The sequence below is a fragment of the Trichosurus vulpecula genome, chromosome 1, assembly GCF_011100635.1.
Source record: "Trichosurus vulpecula isolate mTriVul1 chromosome 1, mTriVul1.pri, whole genome shotgun sequence".
Lineage (NCBI taxonomy): Eukaryota > Metazoa > Chordata > Mammalia > Diprotodontia > Phalangeridae > Trichosurus > Trichosurus vulpecula.
Window position 1 is genome coordinate 36,383,489 of NC_050573.1, and position 19,378 is coordinate 36,402,866.

Here is a 19,378-nt window from a genome sequence, read left to right on the forward strand (position 1 = left end):
ACCTCAGGACACAGCCCAGGGTGACCCAGCCTGCAAATCCGAGCTTAACCATGTGGACAAAAGATGTGGATATTCAATAATAAAGAAGAATTCAACACATTTTTAGAAGGAAAACTAGGACTGACGAGATTATTTGTTTCTCAGATACGCCAAACTACAGAAATGCAGGAGGAGTGAATAAATATGGGCAATAACAAGCAACAGAGCAAGAGCAGAAAGACCAGGAAAAGATGTCTCTCTAAATGTACACAAGGAGACAGGGGCAAAGGTGGAAATCTGGTAGAGGTAACAGTGAGGGGGCAGACAGGAAGCATTATGGAAAGAACCTGACAACACTCTGCTTATAGGTAAATGCTTCTTTTGTGGGTCTATAGAACAACATGGGAGGGTACATGAAAGGGAGGGGAGGGGAGCAGGGGGATAGAGAAGAGGGAGTGATACCCCAGAGGCAAATCAAGGGCTCTCAATGAGGAGGTGACCTCCGAGGTCTCCTGCTACAGGGGAGAGGGTAAAGAGAAGGAAGAAAAGATTGCAAAGGGGGTAGAGAGAGAAGGAGGCCTTACTTTGGAAGTGGGAGAGGGCTGCACTGATGTATACTCTTATGGGTAAAGTGAGATGTGGAGCTTATACTGGATGAGGTCTGGGGGGGTGGGTGCCTGAAAAGTCTATTTGTCCTCAGAGGGAAGGAGTTGGAACTCCTGGAGACAACTCACACCTGGAGGAGAGGAAGAGCATGGACACAAGACGATTTCCAAGTAGAAAAAAAAGATCATAAAAAAAGGTCAACAAGAGGTGGGGCAGGGGGTAGGGAGAGATGCCCTACCATGGGACATTGTCCTCTCTGACACTTTTAATAACTGGCACTGTCCTGAGAGTTAGGCATAATGGAAAAGGGGGATCTAGGAGGTAAGCCCTACAAAGCAGTGACAGCACCTAGAGAGCAGGGCCCAGAATGGATACCTTTTAAACTTTGAGGTGGTGCCACCTCAAGAAAAGATTGAAATAAAGTAACTGAAGAAATGTAGTACTGTGTTTACAGCAGAAGGAGGGGAATGATAGCTTGAAAAAAACTGATTTTAGGGACAAATGGAGGAAAATAGAAATCTAACTCTTATAAAACTTTAGATGTGAATGGATTAAGCAATCCAACAAAATGAAAAAGAGTAAGGAAGAAAACCAACTCTGCCATCTGTTGCTTACAAGAAATATTTTAAAAAACAGGACATATATAAAATAAAAAATATACTATGCATCAAATGAATTTTAAAAAGCAAGAGTTGCTGTCATGCTATCAGACAAAGCAAAAGCAATCATTCAAAAAATAAAAAAGAATAAACAAGGAAACTATATTATGCTGAAAGGAATGTGGCAGGTGAAAGATGAAATGACTAAGGAAACAAAGGTTTAAGCTTCCTCAGTCATTTCATCTTTCATCCAGCACAGGAACCATAGACGGCAAAGTAATATCAGCAATAAACTTATTTGCTCCAAATACCGTCTCATCCAATTTCATAAAGCAAACATCTGAAGACAATGACAGTAATACAACAGTGATGAAAACTTCAATTTTGGATAAGTGCTACAGAAAAATAAAAGGAAAAATAAGAAATTGAAAGTAAATAGAGAAAAAAACTGGAAAAATAGAATTAAAAGATTTATGGCATGTTCTAAGTGGGACAGCAAAACAATAAATATATTTATCTGCATCACATGGAGCTTTTACAAAAATTGACCATATAATAGGGCTCAGAGGTAGTTGCAAACAAATGCAAAAAGGCAGAAATAGTCAATATATCTTTTAAAGGCCTGTATCAGCAAGGCAATAATAACAATATAGATGATAATTGTCAAAATGCCCGTGTGGTTCTGTATCGCAAAGTATACAAGACTCTCCACATAGAAGGTAAATTTATTCAGACACCAGAGAACCATCTCCCATAAGCCATCTACCCAATCCATCACAGCAGCAAAGCATTCAATACATAATATCACAACATGGAGCCTCACCATCCCAAAACCTTTCCAACCCCCTGCTGGGGTCTTCCCAAAAACAAACAGTACAGCTGTCACAGTCTGTTCAGCTATCAGAGGTCGACTTTACCTCAGCTCTAACTATCACGACGGCCATTAAGAGCCGTAACAGCTCTCTCCCTCTCTCAGCATTTTCCTACGACATAACTTCTTTTTCCTCTCAGTAAGCTCCTCCCGCCACATGCGACTTAGGCTTCTTGTGATGTAAGCAGGTCACATGGCGCATTAATGGGTGGGAAAGATCTTCAAATCTAAATAAGAATAGAAATTGGTTCAGAAACCACAAACAGAAGATACAGACCCAAATGGAGACTTAACAATTAAGTCTTAATGAATGGGACAACTAATCATGGAAACGATAACTATGTAAAAGAAAATGATAATAATGAAGCAACATACTGAAATTTCTGAGATGCAGATAAAGCAATCCACAGGGAAAGATCAATCCTTACAATCGTATATTAAAATGGAAAAAATATGCTTTTAAAATTTTGAATTCCAAATTCTCTTCCTCTTTCCCCTTTCCCACCCCTTGAGAAGGCAAGCAATATGTCGGCTGTACTTGTGAAGTCATGTAAAACATATTTACATATTAGTCATGTTGCAAAAGAAACTATGCACCAAAAAACCCCAAGAAAAATAAAGAAAGCAAAAAAAAGGTATGTTTCATTCTGCACTGAGAGTTCATCAGTTCTCTCTCTGGAGTTGAATAACATTTTTCATCATGAATCCTTTGAGTCTTGAATCATTGTTTTGATCAGAGTAACTTAAGTCTTTCACAGCTGATCATCCTCACAATATTGCTGTTATGTGTTCAGCGTTCTGGTTCTGCTCACTTCACTTTGCATCAGTCCCTAAAAGTCTTCTCAGGTTTTTCTGAAACCATTCTGCTTGTTTATTCCTTAAAGGACAATAGATTCCCTCATACGTGTCATCTATCATTCAGCCATTTCCCAACTGATGGGCATCCTCTCAGTTTCCTTCATACCAGAAAAAAAGCTGCTATAAATATTTTTGTACATATGAGTCCTTTTCCTTTTTCTTAGTCTCTTTGGGATATGGACCTAGTAGTAGTATTGCTGGGTCCAAGGGTATAAAGTTTTATAGCCCTTTCAGCCTAGTTCCAAATTATTTTCCAGAATGGTTGGACCAGCTCACAATTCTACCATATCCCTTCCATCATTTGTCATTTATTTTTTCTGTCGTGTTAGCCAATCTGAGGTGCAGGAGGTGGTACCTCAGAGTTATTTTAATGTGCATTCCTCCAATTATTAGTAATTTGGAGCATTTTTTTTCATATGACTATTGGCAGTTTTGACTTCTTTGAAAACTGCCTGTTTATATCCTTTGACCGTTTATCAGTTGGGGAATGGCTCTTATTTTTACGAATTTGCCTTAGTTCCTTCTATATTTGAGAAATGAGTCCTTTTTCAAAGAAACTTCCCATAAAGATGTTTTTCTCCAACTTCTTGCTTTCCTTCTATTTTTGCCTGCATTGATTTTGTTTCTGCAAAACTTTTCAATTTAATTTAATCAAAATTATCCATTTTATCTCCCATGATCTCCTCTATATCAATCTCACAGGTAATTTTTTCTGTGATCTGCTAATTTGTTTATGATGTCACCCTTTATGTCTAATTCACATACCCATTTTTTGCTTATCTTGGTATATGAGGTGAGATGCTGGTTTGTACCTAATTTCTGCCAGACTGCTTTCCATTTTTCCTGACAGTTTTTGTCAAATAATGAACTCTTGCCCCAGTAGCAGGGATCTTTTATTTTTATCAAAAACTAGGTTACTGTGGTCATTTGGTTTCATATATTGTGTACCAAATCAATTCCGTTCATTAAGCACTCTATTTCTTATCCAGTACCAGATTGTTTTGATGATTACTGCTATGTAGTATAGTTGAGATCTACTACTGCTAGACTGCCTTCCTTCACTTTTTTTTCCTTGATTCCCTTGATATTATTGACCTTTTGTTCCTCCATATAAATTTCGTTCTTATTTTTTCCAGCTCTATAAAATAATTCTTTGGTAGTTTGGTTGGTATGGCACTGGATAAATTAATTTAGGTAGAATTGTCATTTTTATCATATTGACCTGCCCCGTGAGCAATTAATTTTCCTCCATTTGTTTAGACCTGTATTTGTGTGAAAAGCATTTTGTAATTCTGTTTATATAGTTCTTGCATGTGTCTTGGCAGGTAGATTGATATCCTGAAACTTTGCTAAAATTGCTAGTTGTTCCACATAGTTTTTAGTTGACTCTCTAGGATTCTCTAAGCAACCTATCATATCATCTGCAAGAAGTGATAGTTTTATTTCTTTGTTGCCTGTGCTTATTCCTTCTATTCCTTTTTCTTGTCTTATAGCTAGCGTGTCTAGTACAATTTTTTATAATAGTAGTGATGATGGACATCTTGCTTCATCCCTGATCTTATTGGAAAGGTTTCTAGATAACTGCATTTCAATATAATTGGTTTCCTTTTAGTCCTATGTATTTTGTTTTATGTACTTAAAAACATAATTCAGAGAAAGGATCCATAGGCTTTATGAGATAGCCAAAGGGGTCTAGGACACAAAAAAAGTTAGGAAACCTCAGTTTCCTCTTCAACTTGGACTCTCATAGATCTCCGTGTCAGTGACAAATGCACATATCTCCCTGTTTTATACCTCACTTGATGTCAGTGATCAGAAGCTTGCTGAGCAAGGCTATCTCAGTTGTTGTACCTTTCAGTAATCTTGTATAATTTTGACATATGCATGGCAAAACCTGGTTGGAAGTGAGCCTTTAAGGCATCACTTTGTCCTACTGAATCTGGTGCTTTTTTATAGTCAATAAACAGTAAGCCCAGAGAGAGCTTATATTCCCTACATCCTTCAGCTAGTAGCAGGACAGTAAAGATGGGATTTGATTGACAGAATTTTGCTGTGAAGAATCACCTGTGAAAGCCTGGCTGTTTCCTGTAAGTACTCCTATCAAAGATAGCTCAGTATGTGTGTGTGTGTGTAGATCATGTCATAGTATTTCCTATGGGCTGGTGGCAACTATTGGTATTCCCTAGGTCCTCTTTTATTAAGACCCAAGCTTTTCCGATGCCTTTGGCCTCTCCTCTTCCTTCCCTACCCTTGAGACCAATCACTCATCATGCTCGGAAGGACACTGCCTCCGGACCAGGTTTCCTCTGCAAATACATGGTCCGGTCCTGTTGCTTTATCCAGTCAAGTTTTCTTTTGTGCCATTTCCATTTCCTCTATAAATACATCTGAGATCATGATGTTAGTGTCTAAATGTGGTAGTCCAACTGATTGTTGTTGCTGTTTGTCCTTCATTCTGGAAGAGGACCATGACATCGGGAAGGTGATGCTGTGACTTGCGAGTGAACTGGATTTAAGTGAGGGAGAGCTGTACAAAGTCACCAGCCTCACTTTCTCCTCCAGAGCCATCTGGGTCCAATGGCCAGATATGGATCAGGATGACTGGAGATGGCCCACGATGCAGTGGGAGACCCTGGCCTTTTTAAGCTAAGTTCTTTCCCAGATCTCAGTTTGTCTGAGGCAATGCCCAGATACATCTGAGACCATGATGTTAGACCAAGCCTAAAAGTGTCTAAATGTGGTAGCCCAATTATAGGGTCCTTCCAATAGTACATCTCACTTGGACAGATAGTAAAAATGGACAGTGAATTTAGCCCAGAGTTGAACTAGAGAAGGAAAGCAGACTAGATTGCTTTTGGGAAATTGAAGCATTCTTTGAATGAACAATGAATGAACAAAGGTCCATCTTTGAACATCAGTTAATCATCCAGTGTTGATGTCTTGCTGTAAGTAATGGAACTCTACAGACTCCAAAGAACTAGAGTTGAGGATTGCCCAAAGGGCATTGGAGACATACCAGAGACGTGGTGGGTGTGAGCAGTCTATGACACATTAAAAAAAGGGATTAGGAAGAAGTGGCATAAATGATATTATCAAAAAATGTATGATGGAAAAAAGATGGTCTTGCCAAGTGGCAAGAGGGAAAGATAACCAGTTAAAAGTCCCCAAACTCTTTTGGTATCCTTGCAATGTCAAGGGAATTCAAAAATAGCCACCAGCACATTGGGTGGACTTCCCTGTGGCAAACTTATGGGAGGCCACGGTCAAGATGAGCCGGCATGGAAGGGTTGTGATCTGCCTTGTTGGAGGGAATGCCCATATCAGGGACATTGGAGATCCAGTCACCTTCCCTTCCAGGGCTGTTGTGAGCAGTGAATGAAAGACCACCTGCAAAGCACTCAGGAAACAATGATAAAGCACCATAGAGTGGTCAGCTATTATTAAATGTCCCACTGTTTATCTGTGCAGCATGGCCTGCAGAGAAGCAGGCCTTCATACCATTCAAATGGTCTGACTTTGCGTTCCAAAGCTCAAGGATATACCTCTTTGACTGGGATTGTCATTTGATGGTTGCCTCAAGGCTTTGTGGGAGCTTTGGTTGTGTGAGAGGAAACCTCCTTGAAACTCGGGTTTTAGCTATGATGGAAAGCCCTGCTGGCCTTCTCTGGGGAGCAGGGAACCCTGCTGGCCTTCTGTGGGGAGCAGGGAGCCCTGCTGGCCTTCTGTGAGGAGAGGGAGCCCTGCTGGCCTTCTGGGGGGAGTGGGGAGCTCTGCTGGCCTTCTGTGGGGAGTAGGGAGCCCTGCTGGCCTTCTGTGAGGAGTGGGGGGCCCTGCTGGCCTTCTGTGGGGAGCTGGGGCCCTGCTGACCTTCTATGGGGAACAGGGGGCCTTGCTGGCCTATCATGTGCATGCTAGACCCAGACATATGTATACTCCCTTACATTCATCTTGTCTTAACAAGACATTGATGGAAGCAACCTGGATATCTCCATTCGGCCCTGTTAGTTGACTTAGTGATGTTTCAAGCCTAAAAACACACCTCCACGTAGCTTCCCCTTGGGCTATTTCCCAGTGAACTCTGAGTAAGATAATTGCGCAGTAGATACTAAATGTGCATGTTCCTTTAAGAACTGACCACCCCTTAACCACTCTCTAATCCCACCCCAAAACAATGAATTAACATATTTGGCAGGTTTTACCATCAAATATCCTATATAAACTTTACCTGCACCCCTGTAAGTTTGCAGGTTCCCAAAGAACTCTTCCCCACTGAAAAGCGTAATAAATCTTTGCCACCTTGACTTAAAGAATGCTTGAATCCACAAATTCATTCCAGAGGGCCTGACCCTCTCCAGTACTAGGGTCCTTGAGGGGTACTCCCCCTCAATGACCCTGTTTAGGAACTCCAGTCTTGGGGTTCCTGGACCTCATCTCCCAACCCTCAATAGGGGCAGTGGGGAGCCCTGCTGGCTTGCTGTAGGAAGTGGGGAGCCCTGCTAGACTTCTGGGGGGGGAGTGGGGAGCCCTGCTGGCCTTCTATGGGGCACAGGGAGCCCTGGATTTACAAAGATCTGAGTCTCAACTCCCTGGTTCTACCACTTCCTAGCTATGTGACCTTGGGCAGGTGACTTCTTTCTGGGCTTCCATTTCTACCTCTGTAAAAAGGAGTGGCTTGGATTCTGTGGGCTTTGGTTTCAGAAGACGGGATTTCTCCCCAGTGAAAAGGGCCAAGTTGTGTGCTTCAATAGACCTTCCTAGGCTGCCTGTCCCCATGAGCACTGGGGGAGGTGAGGGCACAGAAGTGCAGAGCCAGCTGCATTGGCCTCATTGTTAGGGCCAGAGCATGGCAGGGATTAAGTTCACATTTAGCACCATTTGTATTAAGTACTTCCTCTGGGCAAAACCCCATGCTGGGCTTATGTCTTAACAATAGCCACTCATGCCTCTCTCTCTATGGGTTATCAAGAGCTTGACAGTTATTATCTCATTTGAACCTCACAACAGCCCTGTGAGTTAAGCAGCACAGGTACTTTTCTCCACATTTGACAAATGAAGAAACTGAGTATGGAAGGGATTGGTCCGAGATCGCCTACCTAGGACATAACAAAACTGGGGTTTCTGTCTTCAGATTTGGTGCTGTCATACTGTTGGCTGCTGCGCTGGCATCTGAATTTTCCGTTTTCCTGTTGATCTCCGAGGGACTTTTCCTAACAAGCCAACCAAGACTTTAATTGTGCTTCATTGTCTAATATCACTCAGCAGCTGCTGGCGCTGAGGCAGACTACCATCTGAAGTCTATTCTTGCATCAGTACTCTCTAATAGTGATGGTTTTGTTATTATTCCAGGGCTCTGGAGGCAGCTGTTTACCTGGGGGGTAAAGATCTGACCCCATTCTATGGTCTGCTGGATGGGGGCAGAGAAGGAGAATTCTATAAGGTAATTGTCTTCACAGTAAACACTTCCTGGCAACCTCCATTTGGATTGTTAAAAAGAATAGACCCAGAACTAACCACAGTGCCTTTTTAAAAGCTTTTCATACTAATACTTACAAGATATCCTTTCTAGAAAATGCTGGAGAGGTGTTGCCTTGTGGATATTGCAGCCCGAAGCCTAAATTTGTCATGTTTCTTTTGTATTCCCTCTTAGGAACTGGAGGACTATTTTTATTATTCTCAGCTCCGTAGTCAGGGTATTGATACAATGGAGACCAGAAAGGTGTCAACAAATATTCCCCTGAGCGAACTTCCTTTTATAATGAGAGCAATTGGCTTCTATCCATCTGAAGAGCAGGTAGGTAGAAAGAAAGAGAGAGCAACCAGGGAATATTATATTTACACCAGAAGAGTCAAACAACCCAATCCTGCATTCTCTGAGAAACAATGTTTGTGGGTCAAAGAGTGGATCCTGCTTTTATTCTGGTAAAAATAGATTTGGAAATTCAGTTGTGGATACTTCAGATGCATTGTTGAAAAAGGACTTAGCATGACAAAAACATGGTATTAAGAGGGGAGAGAGGAGAGACAGAGAGAGAGTGAGGGGAGAGAAAGACAGAGTGTGTGTGTGTGAGAGAGAGAGACAACAGAGAGACAGAGACAGAGTGAGAGAGAGAGACAGAGAGATGAGGAGAGAGATAGAGACAGAGACAGAGAGTGAGAGAGAGATGGGGAGAGGGAGAGGGAGAGGGAGGGAGGGAGAGGGAGAGAGAGAGAGAGAGAGAGAGAGAGAGAGAGAGAGAGAGGAGAGAGAGAGAGAGAAAGAGAGGGAGAGGCTTGCAGGAATTGGCATAAGCAGGTGAAAGCAGGAGGTGTGTCCCTGTCTTTGACTATAAGATGTCTCCTGGAAACATGCTGTATAGCTGATTAATAATAATAATCACCATCATTTATGTAGCTCTTGGAAGTCTGCAAAGTGCTTTACATGTGTTATTTCAATTGGTCATTAGAGCAACTCTGGGAGGAAGTTGTTGTCCCCATTTTCCAGAGAAGGAAACAGGCCTCCAGAGAAGAGGCCAAATGCTTTGCCCAGTTCACACAGCTAGGAAGTGTCTGAGGTCACATTTGAACTCAGGTCTTCCCGATTTCAAGTCCAGCACTCTATCCAGGGTACCACCTAGCTACCTCAGTTTATTTATTAGATATTTTTATTGATGCCTTCTGTTTTAATATCACAGTCATTCTCAGGTATATTCTACCCCAAAATTGACCTCTCCTTTGAAACAAAGAAAAATAGCTGTTAATTAAGTCAGTAAGTACTAAGTGCCTAATGTGCCACTGTCTGACTAAGCTCTGGGGACACCGAGAAAAAAAACCAAACCAAATCATCAGTCTTTGTTCTCAAGGAACTCACAGTCTAATAGGGAGACAACATAAAACTATGTACAGATAAGATACACACAGGATAAACTGGAGAGAATCTCAGGGGGAAGGCACTAAGATTAAGGAGGACCAGGAAAATCTTTCAGAAGGTGGGACTTGAGCTGAAATGTGAAAGATGCTACATGATGATGAGGCAGGAGAACCTTCTGGGCCAGGAGAGTGGCCGGGGAGAGAAGGGACTGTAGACAAGAGATGCTGGGAAGGGAGATTGGATAGAAGGGGATGAGAGGGTGAGGCACTGGAGGTGATATCTAGGTTGTGGGCCTGGGTACCTGGGAGGATAGTGGACAATCATGGGGAATCTAGGAAAAGGGGAAGGTGGAAGGTTTAGGCCAGTGGGGTGGGGAACCTGCAGCCTGGAGGCCACATGTGGCCCTCCAAGTCCTCAAGTGTGGCCCTTTGACTGAATCCAAACTTAATAGAACAAATCCTCTTCATGAAAGGATTTGTTCTGTAAAACTTGGACTCAGTCAAAAGGACCTAGAAGGCCACATGTGGCCTTGAGGCCGCAGACTCCCCATCCCTGGTTTAGGGGGAAGGATGAGTTCAGTTTTGAACATGTTGAGTTTAAAATGCCCACATCGTGTTTGAGATGTTTTGTTGGCAGTTGGAGACGCAAGTCTGGAAGTTAGGGCTGGGTAAGTAGATCTGGGTATCATCAGTGTAGCCATGATAATTGGAGCTGATGAGATCACCAGGTGAAACAGTGGGGAAAGTCTGGTAGGGTTAGGTTAGACAGAGTGCCTCTGATAGTGTGTGCAACATTTGGCCCCTTAGACTCCTCCCAGGAGGGATGATGGCTGGTACTTTTTAAAACTCCCCCAGAAGGAGAGGAGGGAAGGCTCTAATAAAAAACTGCTCGATCACACAAGCTGTCACAACCCAGAAGAGACTTCTGTAAGATGCAGGAGTCCTGAGATGCACAGGCTTTATTTTGCAGTCAAGAGCGTATGACAGACCCTGGGAAGGTAACTTTTCTGGGACGCTAGATTTGAGACTTCCTCCTTTGGGTCCACTGCTCCTGTGTTGGGGTCACCTGGTTTTGATCACTGTGTGATCAGAAGGTAGCTTGTGTTCCCCCCAAATAGCATCTGGGCCATGAGCCAGAGAACAGAAGCTCCCAAATCACTGAGGCTCTTGGATGAAAGCATTTGTGGCTGGGGGTGGGGTCCTTTCATTTCCTCCACAGACCCCACCCAAACACTCATCTCTGAGAAGCACGTGGCAAAATAAAAGAAGAAAATCTGAGCCCCTGCTGAGAAGGGGAGGGGGAGTAGGCACAGACAAAGCGTCATTTCATCAGCTTCTTGCTGAGAAGTCTGTCTCTTCTGAGAATTAGTTGTGAATGCTGTTTTCCTTCATCATTTCCATCATACGGATGTGCTTTTCACCTCTCTTGATCAGGGGCTAGTCCCCATCTCCTCCTAGTGACTGGACCATGGACATGTGATGGCTCATAATCAAGGTAGGGAGCCAGGCCACTGAATAGACATTCAGTTTATTCTATTCAAATATTTATTCAGCTCCTGCTGTGGGCAAGGTTCTGTCCTAGGTGCTAGGGACACAAAGGCAAAAAAACAAAACCCACAGACTCTGCCCTCCCAATCTATGTGGAAACAAGGGAATCCAAGGTAATTTGAGGATGGAGGGAACTCTGACCCTTGAAGGAATCAGGGAAGACCTCCCAGACAAGGTAGTATTGGAGCTGAAGAGAGAAGGGGAGGCCAGGCTGCTGAGCTGTCAAGGGAGGAGGGTGCTGATATAAACACACCAAGGCTGAAGATGAAGGTCAGCAGCGCTGGACTTAACAGACAAGGATTTATTAAGCACCTGCTAACACAACATTAGACAATGGAAGAAGATGCTAGCAGAAGCAGGATATAGTCCCTGTCCTCAGGGAGCATACAGTCTAACAGAGGTGATGACAGATCTGTGTACTTACATGTACAAAATAAAAATAATCCATATTGTAATATGGGAAGTGTGAGCAAATGAGGGAAATGGCTTCTAGCTAGAGTAGGGTTTCATAACCTGGGGGTCCTAGACCCCTTGGGCTGTGGATAGAATTCAGGGAGTCTCTGAATTTGGATGGCTATCAATCTTTAACTACAAATAAGCATTTTCTTCAATTACAAATTTTTTGAGAAATACATTATTCTGCGAAGTGTCCAAGTCTTTCCCAGAATGCCAAAGAGGTCTGTGACCCAAAAAACCTCAAGAACCCCTGAGCTAGAGAGATCAGGGAAGCCGTGTTGGAGGAGGCAGCATTTTACTCCTCTGTCTGTCACCCAGCAGTATAAAGGAAAGAAATATACAGTGAGGTGCCCATTTGCTGCTTTTTCTGTGAACTGGGAAGCCTAACTACTCATTCTTACCATTAGGTAAAGGAGTAAGGAGTGTTGGAGGTAAGCAACAAAGAGATGAATACAAGCAATCTAGTAAGGCTAGTGGGCCATGTGCACTACCTTGGGATTGCAGTCTGTGAGGAAGCAGCTCGGTGGTGCCATAGTGCAGCAAGCACAGGGCCTAGAGTCAGGAAGACCTGTGTTCAAATCTGACCTCAGACGCTTCCTAGCTGGGTGACCTTGGCCAAATCACTTCACCCTGTTTGCCTCAGTTTCCTCATCTGTAAAATGAGCTGGAGAAGGAAATGGCAAACTACTCCAGTATCTCTGCCAAGAAAACCCCAAATGAGGACACGGAGAGTCAGATATGACTGAAACAACTGAACAACAGTAACAACGTAGTGTGTGGCATGTGATGGTTATTTATAAGTGGAGCCAGCAGGTAGCACAGAGCAGGTGTAGGGAGCGTCAGCTGGCTCCTTTCTACTTAAGAGCAGGCATCTGCCTCTAATCAGGGTTATTACAGACCCACTGGGCAGCTTCGTTTTCAGTCCTTTTTAGAGGGCACATTTATTCCTTTTGTTGTGCTGTGTAAAGACAATGACACCGTTTCTGCAAGCCCTTTCGCCCAGATGGATCCCACGGCTTTCCACAAACTTGCTAACTGATGAGACATTTTATCTTAAGCTCTTGGGGAAAGCTTTTGGCCCTTCTGTTTTCCTGTCAGACTTATTGAGACTTTAATAGAAATTTTCTCAGGGCTTTTTGGCTTGAAAGCAGCCCTCTGCTGTGGTACATTCCCTGTTGAGACATTGCTGTCCTTTTCCACATTGTTTTAAACTCAGCTCTGACACACAGAGGGCTCAGACACTGATATCACACCCAGCAGTCGAAAGCCACTTACTATATAACAAGACTGATGCAGTATTATGTATTTCCCCCTTCTCATCTGAGCTGTGTTGGGGAGTTTAAATTGGTTAATGTGATAAGTGGAAGCCCAGCTCTCCAGCTCATCCAGAGAGCTGCTACTTAGCAGACTGTGCCAAGTTTGGGGGAGCAGTGTAGGGAATGGACACCTCTTTGGAGAAGCTTTGATTTGCCATCATGCTAACAATATGGTGCTGCATGTGCACAAAAGGTGCTTATTCTACCCTGTGAGAAGGTGGGGTAATGAAAGTGAAGCCCTGATATTGTCAGGAGCTGTGGTTGGGATGAACATCGATGGAAAGAGACCAGGGCATTCAGGAGCTTTGGAACATGGTTGTTTCCTCGGGTTCTTCCCAAACTTGGTACACTAATCTTTGTGACTGACTCACTTCCAGTGGGGGAGGAAGGACTGCAGCCAACTGGCCTGGCCCCATGCATAGCAAGGAAGGGGAATCTTAGCCAAGGGCCAACAGGCAACATTTTTGCTCATGGAAGAATCCCATGGGAAGCTGGAGGGCTCTACCCAGAAGAGAGGGCCTCAGCATCATAGGCCTCATCCGGAAAAAAAATACAAAGCACATTTCAGTCCAAAAGGGAAGAGAGCTGACTGGTTTCTTCTGCCTGGTGCTGGAAAGAGTGTGGTCTTCATTTCCGAATTGATATGTACAGCCTCCTGAGCTATCCCCTCAGGCAAGGCCATTTCATGCCAACAAGCAGTGGGTTGCTGCACAATGAAACGGAGGATATTGCCTCTGTTTTCAATACTTTAAAGAAACAATGTCTGTGTTCTTAGATCTGAAACTGGATTTGGCTGTTTACGGTTGCTCTGTCTTCAGCTAAAAACTCTTTCCTGACTCTGACCATGGGCCACCCAGTTCTACAGTAAATAAAATCACTGAGCTAAGATTAAGACTTTGGTAGAGGAATAAGCAGTGGAAAGATTTATTCAACAAATATTTATTGAGTTCCTGCTGAGATTGTGGGTTTAAAGCCAGAAGGGACCTTCGAGATTGTCTGGTCTACTTTCCCCTCATTTTACAGAAGAAGAGGCCCCCCAGTGTCAGGTAATGAATGGTGAAACTAGGCTTAGGCCCATGTTCTCTGACTCAAAATCTGGCATTCTGTCATCTGCTCTGTATTGCTGTGGGGAGGAAGAAAGAGTCACAGATGATTCCTGGCCTGAGTGAGGTTTGTGGCATCGTGAAGGAGATAAAGCAGGAGCACAGACTGTGATAATAAAGTGGGAAGGTGTAGCAAGAGTCACACAAGGTCTGTGCTAGATCAGAGGAAGGAGAAATTGTTTGTAGCCAGAGAGATCAGGGAAGGCTACCTGGAGGAGGTGACATTTGAACTGGGCTTTGAAAGAAGGACAGGAATGGAGCAAATAGAGACAGAATATTCCAAGTGCAGAGGTTCAGTTCTGGGTGTGTCTTTAAAGGGAGGGCATTGTTAGGCTGGAGAACACCCAGAAAAGGCCAATGAGGATGTGGAAGGACCTTGAGATCACACCATAGGAAGATTAGTTGGAGGAATTGGGGATGTTGAGATTAGAGAAAAGGAGGATGGACATGAAAGTACATTCAGCTATGTTAAGGGTGATCCCATGCATGTGATTGGGCTTGTTCTCACCCCAAGAGTGGAATTAGTATCATTGAGCAGAAGCTCAAAAAGGTTTGATACAGGGAATACTTCCCATCAGAGTCATCCCAAAGTGACACCACCCACTACTGTTAGGTAGTGAGTTAGCTGTCTGTCCCTCACTGGAGACTCTCAGGCAGAGTCTGAAGGACACCTAAAGGGTGGGTTGTAGAGGAGATTGTTGCTTCGGTTCAGGCTGGACCTAATGGCCTCGGAAGGGCCTTGCAATGATGCAGTTGTGTGATTTAACAGCAACTCGAAAATGACCAGAGCATCCGGGAACTTGAACACAGCTGTTTTCTCAGGCTTTCCCAAGCTTCCTACACTAATTTTTGTGCCCAACCAAGGTGGAGCAGAGGGTAGGTTTCAGGAAAGCAGGAGATGGGGAGCAGGGTTTTTTTTCTTTTTTAGAATTAATCAGTATTTATTGACCTGCATCACATTAAGTAGCCATTTGGACATGCACACTCCTATTCCTTTCTTGTGATTCCAGCTCAAAGATCACCAATGAAACTGAACCGCTAGAGGAGAGATGGATGGAGTGGTAGGAAGCAGGTGGGTTTGTAGTCAGTCTAGTATCTGCCTGCACTGCCTGACTTGGAGTGAGTCACTCTTTAAAAAATGTCTCTTCCACTGTCCCTTACTCCAGCTGAGCAAATAAAGAAAGAGATACCCCCCCCCCAAATAAAGCCCTCGGCACATTGCTCCATAGTTCACAGGCAAAACAAATTCCCTCTTTGGCTGTACATATCTGAAAATGCCTGGCTCTGCACTTTCCTTCCATGTCCCTGTCCAGAGGTGAATTGGACTCATGGTTTGTAGCTGCAGAGATGAAAGGTCTAAAGTCTTCCAGAGTTGTCATCATTCTCCTGTTTCTGCTCACTTTGGTCCCCATCATTTCTTAAGAGGTCTTTCCAGTTTCCTACAAAACTGTCTGTTTTGTCATTGCTTATGAGCCAATAAAATTCCATTACATTCACATACCACAGTTTGTTTAGCTATTCCTCAACTCCTGGCTACCACAAAAAGAGCTGCTGCAAATATTTTTCTACATAAAGGTTCATTTCCCCTTTCTTTGATTTTTTGAAGGGTTTGGGGATACTAGTAGCATAGCTGGATCAAAGAATATGTGCAGTTTGGTAACTTTTGGTGCATAGTTCCAAATTTCTTTCCAGATTGGTTGAACCAATTGACAGCTCCAAGTAAGTTGCTTTCAATAGGGCATTAAAAAATTGTTTTCTTTATTATGAACTTGACAAACATCATTATTTGAACATTGACAAACTTTCCTTATTTTAAAAAAACAGAAAAAGAGAATTGCATATAAAATTGGAAATCTCTTATTATATGCAGTTTTTTTTAAACTAATAAATTTAACATGATAGTTCTAAAATTGACCTGTTTATCTGTGCCCTCTTCTAAACTACTTTTGGCCTTCGGTATATTTTTCTTAATGTTTCACTAGTGTCTTTTTCTTTTTCTGGAATATCACTTCTCTTTTTTCTTTTTCTGTGATATCACTATCATACCTCCCCACTTGGCCCCCTATCACTATCTTCAAGAAATATGCAACTAGAAACTTTCTAAACAACCAGTGATTGGACATATGGTAGAGGGTCTTCTTGGTCAGTCTAAGTCAACAAATATTCATTAAGCACCTGATATGTGCCAACACCTATGCTAGACACTAGACAGAAAAACAGTCATTCCAGCCCTCAAGGAATGACTCATTCAGCTACAGATCAGACTAAATGGGGATTTCAGGTCACGTGAGCAACAAGATGGTGGACAAGACATTTTCATTAATGCCCACGACCTCTCGGCCCTCTCTAACACAGAAATTATTTGCCAAAGATAAAGCAACTTCAGCTATTTCCATGATCTAGAACACCCAGAAACCAAAATAAGGTTTAAAAATCTCCCCCCCAAAACAGGAAATGATATTCCCTGACCCTAAGCTCACTCAGCACCCCTCTCCCACCTCTGACACTATCAGCAGCAAGGCCATATACTAGCAGACCCAAGGACACAACACAGGCTTACATCAAAACCCACCCCTACATCCCATTCTCCACTCCCTTTTTCCAGTGCCTTAGAGACCCTGGCACCAAGCTGTGAAAGTTTGCTCAGGCATCAACAGCCAATACTCCCCTGGCAGGCAACCCAGAAGTACTTCTACTGGAATGAGGCAAAGCAGGCTCTCAACTATTGGTACCTGGCCAGAGAAGTGAGGAGCAGAGGCAGTGGGAAGGGTCAGCCCACTGTGCATGTGGGGAGTTGTATAGCACCTCACTAAGTTGGAAGGAAGGGCACAGCATCCAGCTGGGGCCAGTTCTGACCACCCAAAAGTCACTTGGGGCAGAGACCTAGGCTGATGAACCATGAATTAGTAAGAGAGAAGGCTGAGACACTTTGAAATCCAGCCCCCAAGGAAACCACAGTTAGAGGGGAGGGAGTCAGGAAGTGAGTGATAAGGAAAATAAGAGGGAAAAAGGCTGAAAATACCAAAATTTTTAGGAAGAAATCTAAAGACCTTGAACATAAACAGATAAATAGGAAAAAACTAACAATAGAAGGCAATATGGCCTTCAGATCTAGTAAATGAGTTCAGGCGTCTATGAATAAATACTGCCAAAAAAGGGAAAATGATCTAACACTTGATGAGACAAAGGACCCTGTGGAAATTGAGGAGGTCATGGAACCACAACACATTGTTCTTGAGTGATTTAAAAGAGAAATGAGGATTATGAGAGCAGAGTTTCTGTCCTGCATAGCAAAAAATAATGAGCAAAACAGAAAAATCTGCAGTGGCAAGCCTTACCAAAGAAACAGAAGAGAGAACAATAGATTAGGAATGCAAATACACAAAAGCAAAGGACAACCTAGAAGAAGAGAAGCAAGAAACAAGAATATTAAATGAAAATATGCTAACTATGCAAGCAAAACATACTGAACTTGGAAGACAGTGTGTAGAGAGAAAATCTGATGATCATAGGAAGCCAAAAGAACATGAAAGGACAAAAAAAAATCTTAACACCACAATGCAGGAAATAATAAAAGAGAACTGCCCAGAACTTCTAAACATAGAAAATGAAATTTTCAGTGGAAAGGATTCACAGATCACCTCCAGAAAAAAGAAAAAAAACCCGACCCTAAGCTACAAACTCTAAGACTGTAATCGTGTTTGAATTGAACAATTCAATTCAGAAACAACAAGTTGGACAAGCATCAAGAGATCAGACTAGATGCCTTATGAGTTCTCTTCAAATTCTGTCTTTTTGAATGATTAAGAGTCTTTTTTGGTTGAAGCATAAGGTCTGTGCAGTGGAGTAGTGAGAATGAGGGGCAGCTAGGAGTCACAGTGGATAGAGCATCAGGTTCAGTTCAAATATGGCCTCATACACTTACCATATTGTGACCCTGGGCAAGTCACTTAACCCTGTTTGCTTCAGTTTTCTCATCTGTAAAATGAGCTGGAGAAAGAAATTGCAAACCATTCCAGTATCTTCACCAAGAAGACCCCAAATGGGATCAGGGAGAGTCGAATACAACCGAAACAAATCACACAGCAAGGTATGTAGTTGACAGAGTGCAGGACCTGGAGTTAGGAAGACCTTTGTTTCAATCTTGCCTTCAGTCGCTAAGTGAGTAATGCTAAGCTAGTCACTTAATTTCTCCTAGTCTGTTTCTTCCTCTGTAGAATAGGGCTGATAATAGCCCCTGTCTACCAGCATTATTGTGGGGTTACAATGAGATGATCTATGTAAAGCATTTCATAATCTTTGAAGCACTATAGAAATGTTCATCATTGTTACTGTTATGGATAAATATTCCTGAGTTGAATGATCATGCTGAAAAGTGGCCCAACATTGTACCTGTTCCTTTTTGTTTTTTAAAAGTACGTGAACAACACACCAACAAATAGAAAGTAAATGTAACAAAATTATAAAGAGCCATCAGGACTCAAATGAAGAGAGATGATGACAGGCCCCCAGACCATTCCTTCGTGGAGGCAGGGGTTCACAGGTGTTACATAGTGCACATATCTTCAGACTTTTTCTATTTATCAATCAGTTGCACTAGCTTTTTCTTTCCTCTCTTAAAAAATACATTGTCGTATGGAATGACTCTCTGGGAGGGCATGGAAGAGGGATGCCTGGGATAATCATGGTGATATAAGAAATAATGTATTGGGGCAGCTAGGTGGTGCAGTGAGTAGAGCACTGGCCCTGGAGTCAGGAGGACCCGAGTTCAAATCCCACCTCAGATACTTGATACCCTAGCTGTGTGACTTTGGGCAAGTCACTTAACCCCAATGCCCTGCCTTCCCCCTTCAAAAAAAAAAACCAAAGAAATAATGTATTAATAAAAACTTTTTTTAAAAAAGTGTTTACCAAGAATCCATTTTTTTAAAAGTTTCTGCATCTTTTTTAGATTGATGATATGCTAAATGAAATTAAATTCAGTGAGTATGTCGATACAGGGAAGCTTGTTGATTCCATCACCTTGCCAGATTTTGTGAAGGTTTACATCAACCACAGGCCACCCTTTGGTCAAACCATGAGTGACATAAGAAATTCTTTCAAAGTTCTTGGCTATCTCAATAAGGATGGAGAAATGGCTGTTAGGAGAGAAGATTTCCTAGAGTTGCTTCTAACCAAAGGTCAGTATATATGCCT

At 42.7% G+C, this 19,378-nt stretch overlaps 1 protein-coding gene across 1 annotated transcript in view; it reads left to right on the plus strand.

The window, feature by feature from the left end:
* CFAP251 (cilia and flagella associated protein 251) overlaps nucleotides 1-19,378 on the plus strand; it is an 81,761-nt gene that overhangs the window by 50,308 nt on the left and 12,075 nt on the right. Inside the window, exons 17-19 of the mRNA XM_036768313.1 lie at nucleotides 8,260-8,350; nucleotides 8,561-8,704; nucleotides 19,134-19,362. Of these exons, the coding sequence (XP_036624208.1) occupies nucleotides 8,260-8,350; nucleotides 8,561-8,704; nucleotides 19,134-19,362 (464 nt within the window). The remainder of the gene's footprint in view (nucleotides 1-8,259; nucleotides 8,351-8,560; nucleotides 8,705-19,133; nucleotides 19,363-19,378) is intronic.